Source organism: Carassius gibelio, chromosome A10, assembly GCF_023724105.1.
Source record: "Carassius gibelio isolate Cgi1373 ecotype wild population from Czech Republic chromosome A10, carGib1.2-hapl.c, whole genome shotgun sequence".
Taxonomy (NCBI): domain Eukaryota; kingdom Metazoa; phylum Chordata; class Actinopteri; order Cypriniformes; family Cyprinidae; genus Carassius; species Carassius gibelio.
The window spans coordinates 6541917-6557575 of NC_068380.1; the positions used below are offsets into that span (position 1 = coordinate 6541917).

General features: G+C 38.9%; 2 protein-coding genes across 3 annotated transcripts; one reads left to right on the plus strand and one right to left on the minus strand.

Annotated features, from left to right (window-relative positions):
* Positions 1-1144: 1144 nt before the first annotated feature.
* LOC128020955 (galactosylgalactosylxylosylprotein 3-beta-glucuronosyltransferase 1) lies at positions 1145-15322 on the minus strand. The gene is made up of 5 exons (XM_052607783.1): positions 14921-15322; positions 14614-14737; positions 1765-2276; positions 1398-1694; positions 1145-1307 (listed from the first exon to the last, which is right to left on the minus strand). Exons 1-5 carry the CDS (start codon positions 14945-14947, stop codon positions 1221-1223), a joined length of 1047 nt encoding a protein of 348 aa, XP_052463743.1. The 5' UTR covers positions 14948-15322; the 3' UTR covers positions 1145-1220.
* LOC128020954 (uncharacterized) lies at positions 5447-13116 on the plus strand. 2 transcript variants are annotated; one of them, XR_008185447.1, is made up of 3 exons: positions 5447-5726; positions 5815-12962; positions 13051-13116. XR_008185447.1 is itself a non-coding variant. In XM_052607782.1 (2 exons), the coding sequence occupies exon 2, from the start codon at positions 6498-6500 to the stop codon at positions 12597-12599; it is 6102 nt and encodes a 2033-aa protein (XP_052463742.1). In that variant the 5' UTR covers positions 5447-5726; positions 5815-6497; the 3' UTR covers positions 12600-13116. The 2 variants fall into 2 exon arrangements, 1 of the variants encoding a protein (XP_052463742.1); XM_052607782.1 differs by having other exon boundaries at positions 5815-13116.
* Positions 15323-15659: the final 337 nt, after the last annotated feature.

Genomic DNA, 15659 nt, shown 5'->3' on the forward strand with positions numbered 1-15659 from the left:
ATCCAATTCTTAGTCTTTTTTAAGCTCTTTGTTCAAAATGTTATTTTTTTAATGAAACTTACCCACATTAAAGTGTTTAAAAAAAGAACGCATGAAGCTAGAATACATTTTTTTTTTTAAAGCAGATACCCTGTTCTTTCTTTCGATGTTTTGTATGTTCAGATATTCATATAACAAAACATATACAAATTAAAACCTAAATAGGGACATAGTAGTATACTTAAAGAATGATGTAAAGTTCACTTAAAGAAAACTTGAGTATTTATGAGTATATAGGAGTATACTTGCAGTATAAAACTATTAAACTAGTTTACTGACACTAAACTTCAAAGTGTACAAAGTATTTAATTAATAAACAATCAGTATACCTATAAGTTTAATAGTTTTGTATAATAAACTACAAACAGAGGTAAACTAGTAGTGTACTCAATATTTGCTACTGTTATACTTGAAGTATACACTTTTATATACTAGAAAGTGGGCCAATTTAGTCCCAAGGAATATTGAAACAGTACACTTACAAGTATACTGCTAGAACACTGATATTTGTATACTTGCTACATAAAGTATACTTAAAAATATACTTGAACTTTACTTAAGTATACTTAGTAAAATAAACTTGAAGTATTCTACCTTTTTTATGGAGTATATTCCTGGTTGCAGCTAAAAAGGCTATTACTCGTAAATGGCTTCAACTTAATCCACCCACTAGAACACTGGAAAGCAATTGTAATTGAAATATATAAGATTTAAAACCCTTACTTTTTCTTTAAAATTAAAAAAGCGACTATTTTATGGAGTAAGTGGGAATCATTTTTGGACTGAGAAATAGTAATAATAGATAATATAATGGAACAGTATTGTTAATTTCATTTTGTAACTACGCAAAGTCACTATCACACTGTACATTACCCAGCTGATTTGTTAACATTATTTTTATTTTTTTGCGGTTCTGTTCTGGTTCAGGAAGCACCTTGAGCTGCCATTTTTTAACACTGAATTTGACATTATTTTTCACAGTGTGTAAATATATGTAGACTGGCTGTGACTTTCAAAACATGCATCGACTCATAAAGACTGCAGATACAGGTAGCATATTCCAGCCTTAAGTCAAATACTTCAGTGTGTCTCTGACAGTTTACAGTCAGTGCAATAAACAATAAGTTTTATTACTTCTGTTCCAGATACTTAGAGTTTAAAAACATCATGAAAGTTGTTCATCATACTTCCAAGGTGCCACTCCTGAATCCCTTTTTTCCTTCATTCCCAAGAAAGGGTCTTTCTGTCCGGGTATGCCAAACCAGTATCTGAAAAAGACAAAGAACACATTTATCTGTTTACTTTTACAAGCCTCTTCATTTCCAGCCAGGTTATGAAGATTAAGATTCACAAATGACCTTTGTGCAGTTAGCGGCTTTGGGTTCCAGGTCACTGAGGGTGACCAGGTCCTGTAGCAGACTACCTTCCTGGTATTTACTTTTTACCCCTTTTAACTTAAAACAAGCTTGAGGTCTGCTGAGGATGAGCTGAAGATTCACTGCAAACCCAGCCATGTCAATGCCAAAAGGTCGTTGAGGGTCAAACAACGTCTTCCAGCCGATCACTTTGCCTTGAGAGTTGATTCTGGGCGATTCATACCGGAGACCTCCAACAAGGGCGACCGGCCAGACTGACACTTTACGAGTCCAACGCATCTACGGTATGAGGAAGATGGAATCAGTTAATGGTAAGGACACTATGAACTGTGGACCAAATGGACCATACCTCCTCAAACAGCTCCAAGCAATAAGTATTGTCATCATCTGCAAAATACACGACTCCTTTATGACTGGAGTTTTGATTTATGTGTTCCCTGAGCCAGCTGAGAGCCAGGTTCCTCTGCATGCTGCCGCGTGGGAAACTGTGATTTCTGGGCTTCTTTAGTGTCTTGAGATTCTTAGGCGTCTCTACGTTCAAGTGGGTGTAATTCATTCCAGTGTTCTCTAGCAGTCTGGACACCATCGCTGTCTTCTGCACCGAGTCCTCCACCACCAGCCAATGAAGGTTGGGGATTAGTAGGAGGGTGTTAGTGAGCCGGGTCAACTCAGCCTTCTGAACGGGTCTACTGTAGGTTGGTGTTATTACATGAAGAGTTGGCAGTGTGTCAGACCAGGGTGGAGGGCGCTGGTAGACATACTTAATCTGGGTGGCCTTAGTGATACTCTTGTTCATAGTGATGCAAGACTCATGAAGTCTAAAGCCAGTTTGGTTAGCTTTACTGGCCCCAGTTCTGTTATCTGTCAATCAAAAAAATAAGATTTTAAAGTAGGGACAAACAATATATCGGTACCATATTGATTTTTGTGCATATTGGATATTAATAAAGAACCTACTTTTCCAATTTGATTTTGTGGCTCATCCAGTGTCAAAGTACACAACACCATTCTTGCAAAATAGTGGCATTTTATACTGAAGTTCAAAACATGTGAGTGCACTATCAAGAAGTGAACGAAATTGTGAGTGCAATGTACTTTAAAGTGAGCAGTTCTTACAAATTCTGAAATTATATTTAAAAAAGTATATATTTAATTTATGTTTGTGAGCAAATCTTTTAAATACCTACCACTGTACCATGAATATCACCCATAAATACTTTTACTGAAATTACTTTAATTGCCCTATTGATGAAAAAAAGTAATAATAAATGTTACGTAATTACTACATAATATAGTTTACACATCCACTAGGTATATAGGTATATATATATATATATATATATATATATATATATATATATATATATATATATATATATATATATATATATATTTTCACTGGTAAAAAGCAAGTTTACTCCCTAAAAAATAATGCATTTCAAACAAAACAAGACAAACGTTAAGTTGGCTTGAGAAACCCCGACCAGAAAGTTTGAAAAGTTTGAAAAGTTTAATAAGTTTAAAAAAGCAAGTGATTAGCATATTGCTACCATTACTAGCAAGTGACTAGCATGTTATTATCATGATTAGCAAAGTTACTAGTATGTTTCTAGCATGGTTAGCAAGATACTAGCATGATTAACAAGTTAGTAGCATGTTGCAAGCCCATTTCTATCATGATTCGCATGTTACTAACATGTCGTTTGCATGATTAATAAGTTACTAGCATGTTTCCAGCATGATTATCATGTCATTAGCATGATTAGCAAGTTACTAACATGTTGCTAACATGATTCTAGCATAATTAGCAAGTGACTAGCATGCCGCTAGCATGATTAACAAGTTACTAGCATGTTGGTAGCATGATTAGCATGTTGCTAGCATGTTTCTAGCATGATTAGCATTTTACTAGCATGTTCTTAACATGATTAGCAAGTGACTAGCATGTCACTAGCATGATTAACAAGTTACTAGCATGTTGGTAGCATGATTAGCATGTTGCTAGCATGTTTCTAGCATGATTAACATGTTATTAACATGCTCATAGCATGATTAGCAAGTGACTAGCATGTCGCTAGCATGATAAACAAGTTACTAGCATGTCTGTTTGGGATACTCTGGATTGGCGTATACGACAAAATCTTCCAGTTCCTTCCAATATCCAAAAACTTCGCACAGCCTTTGAAGTGGAGTAGACCAACATTCCACAGGCCACAGTCAACAACCTGATCAACTCTATGTGTAGGAGATGTGTTGCACTGCATGAGGCAAATGGTGGTCACACCAGATACTGACTGGTTTGTTCAGTACACATACACATATTTACATGTCTCTGTGAAATAAGATACTCAACAAAAGCACATATGCAAATGTATAAAACATTTACAAAATATATATAGTTTGCATATGGGTTTTTGTTTAGTATTGTATTTCATACATTAGGTTTTTATGGCTCATATATGCAATTCAAATATGTAAAGTTTTAACATTAAAAAAAAATAATCAAGAAAATTCAAGCTGGTTCAGCCCAGTAAATGCATCATAAATAGATTATAATCATTGTTTTCAATATAACAACAAATGTTGTAGTTTGTTGTAGCATGCATTGCCAAACAAGCATTCCAAACAAGCATATCAATCAATTAATACCTGGGGCATACAAATATCAAAATCCAAGATCAGAAATGGCAATAAATTCTGATGTCTCTTTATGGTCTTGCTGGTTTTAGGGTTAATTTCTTTGTTTTGCATTGCACATTTTTCATTTACGTCGTGTGGACAACATTAACATTGTGGCCTTCATTTATGAACATTATTATGAAAGGGGCCTGTTAATATTTATTATAGAGCACTGTAACCGTCTTTAAAGGGGGGGTGAAATGTTCGTTTTCACTCAATATCCTGTTAATCTTGAGTACCTATAGAGTAGTACTGCATCCTTCATAACTCCAAAAAGTCTTTAGTTTTATTATATTCATAAGAGAAAGATAGTCTGTACCGATTTTTCCCGGAAAAACACGAGCGCCTAGAGGCGTGACGTGTGGGCGGAGCTAAAGAATCACGAGTGCGAGTAAGCTTTTGCGTTGAGAGCATGTGGAAGCTGTGACCTATGGCTGTGACACAGACAGTGTTGCCAACTTAGCGGATTTGTCGCTAGATTTAGCGACTTTTCAAACCCCCATAGCGACTTTTTTCCAAAAAAGCGACTAGCGACAAATCTAGCGACTTTTTTTTGACAGACCTTATTTATTCTCTGAGACTCTCCAGTACTGCCGAACGAGCACAAGCGCTCGCGCTCTCTCTCTCTCTCCCCCCCCCCCACAGGCAGCGCGCGCACACGCATCTCTATCTGCCCTGTTCAGCGAGCAGAGAGGAGCAGCACTTTCAGTTAAAAAAAGATATTCTGTTGCTTCAAACTCTATTATACATACAAGTACAGTCGAAATCACAGTTCAACCATTGTCTTAATCTTATGTGTATGTTATTTCATAGTCGTGAATAGGATTTTAGTGCACAGATTAACATCTTTGAGAGCTGGTATGTAGTCTTAATGGACCGCGTTTCAGTCATTATAATATTAATTCCGTTGTCTGACAACAGAAACATTAAAATATAATAATAAAAAACGTTTTATTGAGAATTTTTGCAGCATTAAAATGCAGTACATGAGCACAGAAAGGGCGAGATAATATGACGCACCTACGTCATGAATATGGTAATTACCATATGACGTCATCTAGCGACATTTAGCGACTTTTCAGGCAGGGTTTAGCTACTTTCCATTGAAAGAAGTTGGCAACACTGGACACAGATCCAGAGGCTGAAATTTAACAAGAGCAGCATCAGCAAAGGCGGTATGCTATGTGGTATGTGAAACTGTATATATTTGCTTAGTGGTTTTGGAAAATGACTAAGTTCCACTTTATGTCGTCTTTTTTTTTTTTTAAGCTGTACATGTGGAAAGTGCAGTTTGATGACAACATCGCATGTTGTTTATTTGATGTGCTTACGCGCTGATAGCTAAGTTAACAACACTGTTACTGCCACATTTTCGTTTCTATTCATTTTCTGTATTTTATTATTACCGTTAAGTGCCACTAGGGGCGCTGTAGCTTAAGAGTGAGCTTCGTATGCAGAGAAGAGGTTAATGCAGAAGAAGAAGCGATCTCTCTAGAGAAAGAAGCGATCTCTCAAGAGAAAGAAAGATGCATGACTAAAGTGTGGTCATTAAGCTAATAAGAGAAATAAGATAAACAAAAAGAAGAAGAAAAAGACTTAAACTAATTCCTCTCTCGGTACTCAGCCAACGAGGTATGTTTTGTATGTTGTATTTGTCAAAATAGTTTTATCTGTTAGATTTCTTTCTTTAAGTTAATTATTGTTTGTTCTGTGCTTTTAGTTTTCACGGTGTGTTTATGATCCTGACTAAGCTGGATTCAATAAATCCATCAGTATGAGAAAGCCACTTGTGTCTGTTTGGTACCTGGAGGAATTACAGTGAAAACTCGGACTGATCTGCATGCGGGTGGAGGCGAGGCGGCATGATCAAAGGAGCAGCAGTCTTGCCACAGCGTGATCGGCACGTGAACAGAGCAGGGAGCGCGCACGGGACCAAAGCACACGATTTGAAGAGCAACACTTTAAGATAAGACCATAAGATGTGTGGACACTCATAAGTTAAGGGTTTGTCTAAACAAGGAAAACAAAACACAAGTTTATGGTTGATTAATCAAACTGTGAAAAGTGAAAGTAACGTTTTGCTATTCCTAGTTTTGTTTTATTAAGCCACAGTGTAAGTTCTAAAGCACCTAAGTTTAAGCATCAGTACTTTTGTTTTATTGGGCTATTTGTAAAATTCTGTATTTTATGTGAACAGTTTAAATGTGAATAACTCTTATTTGAATACGTTTTGGGTATATTTAAGTTGACAGTAATTTAAGTTACATTCATATTACTGCATTAAGATTCAGTGTTACATTTTTATTTTATTCTGCCTTTATATTTTAACTGCCTGCAGTACAGGGGTGACTTTTAGTTAACGTAAAGATTTTGCTGTTTAGTGACAAGTGACAAGACGTTAAAATGACTGATCCAAATACACCACTAAATAGTGCAGAACCCCAGATGCAGTCTGAAGAAACCCAATGTACTGATATTAGTGAGCAGCAAGAATCAGTACAACTTAGAAGAAGTCAGAGAGTGAAAACACTCACAGAAAAGGGAAGAGAAATGCAGGATGAGAGAATTAAAGGACTCCAGCAAAGATTTAACTACAACTATGAAAAGTGGAGAACACGTGCAAAAGCATCCAAGTTACCCCTCTCTCAAACAGAATCCTTGAATAAAGACATACTTGAAGATATTATTGGTGATGTTAGAGGTCTTTGTGCAGATGTCACAAAAGTTTATGAAGAGTTACGTAAGCTCACCCCACCGGATCAGGAGTCACGTCGCAGAGTAGATCTGTGTGTGGAGATCTCAGGTTTCCTCGTGAATAAAGCAACCAGCCGATTGGAAGGAAAAGAGGAACCAGATTGGCCAGAAGCAGGCTCCCTCTTTCAAACTGTAAGCAATAAGTCAAGCTCCTTCAACACCACTAAGAACTCATCTGAGCATTCACATAGATCCTCTATAAAACGTCAAGAAGCCGCAGCAGAAGCAGCAGCGAGTCAAGCTGTTCTCAAAATATTAGAAGAACAAGAAACGGAACAGCAAGAAATAGAAAGACTAGAAGCTGAAGTCAGGAAAAAGGCAGTAGAACAAGAAACATTGATTAGACAAAAGCGCTTAGAAAGAGAGACAGAAGAAATTAGATTAAGAATGCAGAGAGAAGCAGAAGAAGCAAAGTTTAAGGCTCAACAAGAAGCAGAGTATGCAGCTCTGCAGAGAACACTTGATGAAAAGAAAAGAAAAGTACTGCACCTGGAAAAGGTCAAAGATCTAAAGGCAGCACAAGCAAAGATGCAGGTTTATGACCAAATGAGTGCAGTAGAAGCGCAAAAGATTGATGTAACAAAGATTAACACAGAAATGAAAGACGCTGAACATGTAAGCTTCCCATCTCTGCTTAAACAAGTTATACCCCAAGCTGCAGCCACTCCTACAAGTGATGGTACATCAGATCTTGTTAAAGTGCTAGCAAGTGCACTAAGTGCTAGCCGTATCCCTGTTCCGGAACCTACTGTGTTTTCTGGGGATTCCTTAAGTTACAGTGACTGGAAGCTGTCATTTCAAACGCTGATAGACCAAAAAAATATCCCAGACAAGGAGAAAATATTCTACCTTCGGAGATATGTGAGTGGACCGGCTAAGAGAGCGGTTGAAGGATACTTCCTGCTTGGAACCGAATCTGCATATGCTGCTGCCTGGAAGATTCTGGATGAAAGATATGGAAATCCATTCACAATTTCGAAAGCCTTTAGAGACAAACTGCATGCATGGCCCAAAATTACCTCAAGAGACAGTTTCGAACTAAGAGACTTTGCAGATTTCTTGCGCAGTTGTGAAGCTGCTACAGCTCACATCAAGTCATTAGAGATCTTGAATGACTGCAATGAGAACCAAAAGATACTTTCCAAACTTCCAGACTGGCTTGCTGCTAGTTGGAACCGCAAGGTTATTGAAATTGAAGAACAAACAAATCAGTTTCCCACTTTCAGCCAGTTTGTTGAGTTTTTATCGAGAGAAGCCAAGATAGCCTGTAATCCTGTTACATCTTTACAGTCACTTAAACAATGTGAGCCTAACAAATCAGACAAACCGAAGCTTACAAAACAGAAAGAAATTGGAGTTAAAACCCTGATGACGACTTCACAAGAAAAGATACAACTGGTATGTGTATTCTGTAAGAAACCTAAGCACAGTTTACACAAATGCAGAAGTTTTCTGGAAAAGGCTGTGTCAGACAGAGTCAGCTTTATTAAGTCAGAAAGGCTATGTTTTGGTTGTCTCAAACCAGGCCATCATTCGAAGAGCTGTACCAACCGCAATATTTGTGAAAGGTGCAGTAAAGGGCATCCGACTTGTCTTCATGAAGATAGAGTTAAGGACAAAGGAGAACAAAGGCAACCAATAGCTAATCCAAATCCAAGCAACGAAAGGTCAAGTCAAAGCGACCGAGTTCAAGAACAAGTCACTTCCATGGCTACGACTAACCGAGTTGCAAGTCAAGAAAATAACACACAGACAGCTGCAATCATTCCTGTGTGGCTTTCATCTTCCACAAAACACAAAGAAGTTCTTGTGTATGCCTTACTGGATTCGCAAAGCGATACAACCTTTGTTCTCAGTGAAGTTGCAAAGTTACTAGAGACAAACCAAGAACCTGTTAAACTAGAACTGTCTACTATGTCTTCCCAGACTACAGTTGTTCAGTCCGACAGACTTCAAAATCTTCAAGTTCGTGGCCTTTACTCAAGCAAAAGAATCACTTTACCTCCTACATACACACGAGAATTCATTCCAGCCAACAAAGCTCACATTCCAACTAATGAAACAGCTAAAGCTTGGCCACATCTGGAACACCTTCAATCAGAAATCGCACCTTTGCAAGATTGCGAGGTAGGATTGTTGATCGGATATAACTGCTCACAAGCTCTTCTGCCGAGAGAGATTGTGTCAGGCAAGGAAGGCGAGCCATACGCTCAGCGCACCGATCTTGGTTGGAGTATAGTTGGACAAACCAATCACTGCTTGAACTATGGAGATGCAATTGGAATTAGTCATCGCATTATTGTCAAGAAAGTCATCCCAGAGCTTAAGCCTTCTCTAAAGCTTCAGAACAAAGTCCACTATGTCAATAGGACAACAGTAAAGGACATCACCCCTTCGGACATTATCAAAGCACTTGAAGGAGACTTCTCTGAAAGAGCCATTGAGGGCAACCCTGTATCACAAGAAGATTTAAAGTTTCTCACAAAACTCAAAGAAAACATCACACAAAATGAGAGCGGCCACTATGAGATGCCACTACCGTTTCGTGACGAAAGACCCACATTACCAGACAACAGAATATGTGCAATGCATCGCCTAAAGTGTCTTGAAAGGAGATTAAAGAAAGACAAATCATATTACAATGATTACACAAACTTCATGGATGACATCATCTCAAGAGGAGATGCTGAAAGAGTCCCTGACAAAGAGTTGAATAACACTCCTGCATGGTATATCCCACATCATGGGGTCTATCACCCACACAAACCCGGAAGAATCAGAGTAGTATTTGATGCCTCGGCCAAGTACCAGGATACTTCTCTCAATGACCACCTCTTAACCGGTCCTGACCTGACAAACGCATTGGTTGGTGTTCTTTGTCGTTTCCGCAGAAGTTCTGTCGCATTCATGTGTGATATAGAGCGGATGTTTCACCAGTTCCATGTCACAAAAGAAGACCAGGATTACTTAAGGTTTCTTTGGTGGGAGAAGGGAGATTTGGAAGCATCACCATCAGTTTACCGTATGAAGGTCCATCTTTTTGGAGCAGCGTCTTCTCCAGGCTGTGCCAACTTTGGCCTGAAACACCTTGCTGCCCAAGGACAAGGTCAATTCAAAGAAAACACCATACACTTTATACAGAGAAACTTTTATGTTGATGACGGTTTGGCAAGCGTTCCTACTGAAAGGGAAGCCATTCAGCTCATCAAAGACTCAAGAGAGCTCTGTTTCAAAGGAAAGTTAAGACTCCACAAATTTGTGTGTAATAGTGAGAGAGTTATGTCCACTATTCCAGAAGAAGAGTGTGCCACAGTGAAAGACCTGGACCTGTCTTTAAGTTTACCACGCATTGAAAGAGCTCTTGGAGTCGAATGGTGCGTCACTTCAGACACATTCAAATTCAGAGTTCAAGTCAAGTTGAACCCCCTTACAAGAAGAGGTTTACTTTCTACTGTCGCCTCCATTTACGATCCCCTGGGGTTTATTGCACCGTTCGTCCTCTTGGGAAAGCAGATTCTTCAGCAAATGTGCAAGGATAAGGTTGGGTGGGACCACGAGCTTCCAGAGCACTTAAAACCCCATTGGGAATCCTGGATTAAAGACCTTCCAAGTTTAGCTAACATGCAGATTCAAAGATGTTTCATTCCTACAGATTTCGGTCAGGTTAAAAGCTACGAGCTTCATCACTTCGCAGACGCCAGTGTCAATGGATATGGTGCTTGTACTTACCTGCGAGCCATTAACCAATCAGATCAAGTCCATTGTTGCTTGGTAATGGCCAAGTCAAGAGTCACACCTACTAGTGTCACAACTATCCCTCGACTCGAACTCTCAGCAGCAGTTGTTGCAGTTAGAGTCAGTGATCTACTCAGGACAGAACTTGAAATCCCATACATTGCTGAGTTTTTCTGGACAGACTCCACCGTTGTTCTCGGCTACATAAATAATGATGCCAAAAGGTTTCAAGTCTTCGTAGCGAATCGGATACAAAGGATCAAGTCAAGCACAAAGCCAGAACAATGGGCTTATGTCGCATCAGAGCAGAACCCTGCAGACTACGTTTCTCGAGGCTTAACCGCAGAACAACTGAAGTCCTCTGAATGGTTTGAGGGGCCAGCATTTCTCTGGGAGAAGAACATTCCTGATAGAGATGTTAAGGTGGGAGAGATCAGGGAAAATGATCCAGAACTTCGCAAAGCCTCTGTGTATACCATCAATGCAAAGGAAGAGCAAACTATTTTCAGCAGATTTGAGAAGTTTTCAGAATGGTCCAGATTGATAAGAGCATTTGCAATCTTGAGAAGAAAGGTCAAGGAACACAAGGGTGATATACAAAGGATCAAAGAAAGTACAACTTTGGAAGAAAGAAAAGAAACAGAACTGTTTGTCATCAAAATAGTTCAAGAGAAAGCTTTCGCAGAAGAGATAAAGAGTCTAAAATCAAAGAAAACAGTTTCCAAGACCACAAATCATAATCTGTACAAACTAAGTCCGTTTCTGGACGAAAAAGGAATCCTCAGAGTGGGTGGACGTTTGGGTCAAGCTGTACTACACCCGCATGTAAAACATCCTGCCATACTTCCCAAGGACAGTCATATTTCAACTTTGCTGATCAGACATTTTCACACGAAGGTTCAACATCAAGGTCGTGGAATGACTATGAATGAGTTGCGTGCAAATGGTTGGTGGATTCTTGGGAGCAGCCGTGCAGTTTCATCATACATCTTCAAATGTGTCAGATGTCGCAAATACAGAAGGAAAACGGAGCATCAAAGTATGGGAGATTTGCCAGTAGAACGAACTGAGTCTACCCCGCCTTTCACTTATGTTGGAATGGATTGCTTTGGACCAATATACGTCAAAGATGGACGAAAGGAGCTCAAGAGATATGGACTCATACTAACCTGTCTATGTTCACGAGCCATACATATTGAAGTAGTAGACGACCTGAGTACAGACGCATTTCTAAATGCTCTGCGAGCATTTATTGCAATAAGAGGAAATGTGCGTCAACTGAGATGTGATAGAGGAACCAATTTCATTGGGGCCCAGAGAGAACTCGCAGATCTCATGAAAGAAATGAATCAGGAGAAGGTAAAAGCGCTTGGATGTGAATTTCTCATGATTCCCCCTTCGGCAAGCCATATGGGTGGAATATGGGAAAGACAGATCAGGACCATCCGTAGTGTTCTTTCAGCCATCCTTGACCAGTCAGCAAAGAGACTCGACAGTACATCCTTGAGAACCTTGTTGTATGAGGTCATGGCGATTGTCAACAGTAGGCCACTTTCCATCGAGCATTTAAGTGATCCAACAGGTCCTGAGCCATTAACGCCCAATCACATTCTCACTATGAAGTCAACCATTGTTCAACCTCCTCCAGGAGAGTTTATGAAAGAAGATTTGTATCTTCAAAAAAGATGGAGAAGAGTACAATATTTAGCCAATGAATTTTGGATTCGTTGGAGGAAAGAATATTTGCTCAACTTGCAACCAAGACAGAAGTGGAATGTACACAGAAGGAATCTGAAGATAAATGATGTAGTGCTTCTACAAGATGACATGGCACCACGTAATGAATGGAAGCTTGCCAAAGTCACTGATGTCTATCCAGGAACTGATAACAAAGTGAGAAAGGTTCGACTTTTGGTTAGTGAAAGGACATATGACAAGCACAGTAAACTTGTGACTAAGACAGTCTCATTAGAACGACCTATTCATAAGGTCATTGTTTTGCTAGAAGCAGAGTAAGGGTTTGTGTTTATTTTCATGTTCAGTTTGTCAGACTGAGTGTAAGTCATAGAAATCCCACAGTAAGAGTTGTGAGATTGGTGGGAGTGTTACTGCCACATTTTCGTTTCTATTCATTTTCTGTATTTTATTATTACCGTTAAGTGCCACTAGGGGCGCTGTAGCTTAAGAGTGAGCTTCGTATGCAGAGAAGAGGTTAATGCAGAAGAAGAAGCGATCTCTCTAGAGAAAGAAGCGATCTCTCAAGAGAAAGAAAGATGCATGACTAAAGTGTGGTCATTAAGCTAATAAGAGAAATAAGATAAACAAAAAGAAGAAGAAAAAGACTTAAACTAATTCCTCTCTCGGTACTCAGCCAACGAGGTATGTTTTGTATGTTGTATTTGTCAAAATAGTTTTATCTGTTAGATTTCTTTCTTTAAGTTAATTATTGTTTGTTCTGTGCTTTTAGTTTTCACGGTGTGTTTATGATCCTGACTAAGCTGGATTCAATAAATCCATCAGTATGAGAAAGCCACTTGTGTCTGTTTGGTACCTGGAGGAATTACAAACACAGAGATATTTGAAGCAGTTTTACTCACCGCATGCGGTTCCAACACACAATCGTGACCCTTTTCCGTTGGGACTGCATTATCCTTAAGAAATAAACGATGTGCAATCCGAAATGCAGGAAACAAGCAAAAACACTTGCACAACTCCGTTGATGCTCTGTAAATATAAACTCCATCCACTGGTCCCTTAATGCTGTTTCTCTTTTGGTAATCTGTGCAGGGTTGTCTTGCCCTGGCAACCAAAAACACACTTCTTTTGTGACTTTTCGCGACGCTCTCGCTCTGATCAGGCTGTGCTCAGCCTCTCAGTGCTGTGCTATACGGGAGCGCGCACTCTTCCGGCAGAAGAGCGTGCACTTAGGACCCATATAAGGAAATTCCGCTCCATCTAACGTCACACAGAGCCATACTCGAAAAAAACTTTCCGAAACTTGTGACAAACCGGAAGAGGTTTTTTTGGAACAAAAATACTCCTTCAAACGTACAACTTAATTTTTGAAACTTTGTCCATGTTTAGCATGGGAATCCAACTCTTTAACAGTGTAAAAAACTCAGTATGCATGAAATAGCATTTCACCCCCCCTTTAAGGAGCCCTGACCCCAGTAATAATCAGACATGTTGGTTTAGCTTGTCAGTTTGAAGGAAATCTTATTTACTTCTATTTTTAACTGGTTTAAAAGTGAAACTAAGGCAGATGTCAAGCCAACATAATAATGCATTTAAGAATCACGATATCTTATTTTTACAGACTGAGATTTACAACATTTACATTTATTCATTTGGCAGATGCTTTTATCCAAAGCGACTTAAAAATGGAATTCCACTGTCCTAGTGGAAGCAATCAAAAACAACAAAAAGAGCAATGATATATAACTGCTATAACAAGTCTCAGTAGCTTAACAGTACACGTAGAATGGGTTTTTAAAAAAATATAATAAATAAAAAGAAAACAGAATAAAAAAATAATAATAAAGAGAGCAAGCTAGTATTAGAAGTCTTTACACACACACACACACAATTGCCTAATAAATGAAAAGAAAAATGGAATACAAAAAGATTAGAAAGATAATTAGATTTTTTTTTAAGAATAGAGAGTGTTAAAGTTAGAGGGTCAAATAAAGATGGAAGAGAGGTTTTAAGCCGATTCCTGAGGATGGCTAAGGACTCATCATTCCACCAGGAGGGAACATTTAATTTAAAAGTCTGTAAAAGTGACTTTGTGTTTACATTTACCTTTTTGTACTTTCTTTTTTTCCACTCTCTTTATATTCTTCAGATTTCAAACAGCCACAGTGTTTTATTTTCTTTGCAACGAAATATACATGTAACCTATCAGTCATACTAGACCAGATAAAGCCAGATAAGCAACGGGATGTGCCAACAGCATGGGCCAAAGGCATTTCACTAAATGTGCACATTCTCTGTATAGCATTTAAAAGTTAAGATTGATATTATTATTTACCTTTAGGAACTGGAATCAATGGGCAGCCAGCAAGCTGTTGCCAAAATGTGATCAGTAAAGTCCACGGTAACAAAATCAAAAAGAGTGCGAAGACGTCCCTTCTTTTCGGCATGTTTTGTTTTATCTGTGACAAAAAAAAAAAGGAAAGAAAGACAGAAAGAAAAAGTAAAATAAATACAAAATCTATGGTAATATGATGCGTTTCACCACCAGTTTAATTAACTCGCTCAAATGTATATACGATAAGCAGCGGATATGTTCCTTCTAAAGACGATTTTAAGGGATCGGGTTCCCCCCCTCCGTGCACCTGTGCCGCTCCTCCCCCGCTGCTCATCGAAGACGCCGAGGAAGCGCGGAAAACGCGGCGGTGTTATTGTGAAACTGAAACGGACCACAGGTGGCAGAAAACTCAGTGACGTATTTCGTCCAGTATCCAACACTTGCGGATAGGAGATATGTTAAACGAAAAATGTATCGGCGCTTCACGACTGGCGTGCTTGGCGCGGCCTTTGTGAGACAATCGGGATGGTCACCCGTCTGTACGAGAAGCATTGAGCTGCGGAATCTTCGCTCCGTCTGTATCGAGCGGAAGATGACCAAAGGAAATGCCACAATGCAAATGGCTTTACTCAATGTTCTATCCATGGGAAACAAAACTTTTATACTCAACGATTTTATCATGAAAAATAAACTGGATTTCCTTTTTTGTGGGAAACTTTGTAGAATATCGCTACAAAGTTTTTTTTTTTAGCTACCATTGGATTACTCCTAGGGCTGGGCGATGTATCTAACGATATGATCATGCACATTTAGTCAGTAAATCTGGTTCTGTGATTAGCGCTAAATCGCCGTCACCTGCTTTCAAATAGAGCGCATTTAATAGACAGAGCCGTAGATCACTGACAATATATATCGCGTTCATTATCGAAGGCCATTAATCTGCGATAATGAACGTGATATTGCGAAGCTTGTCAGTTCAATGATTCATCCTTTAAACTTAATGAAAATAAAACCGATGTTATTGTGTTTGGCCCTAGAAAGCAGAA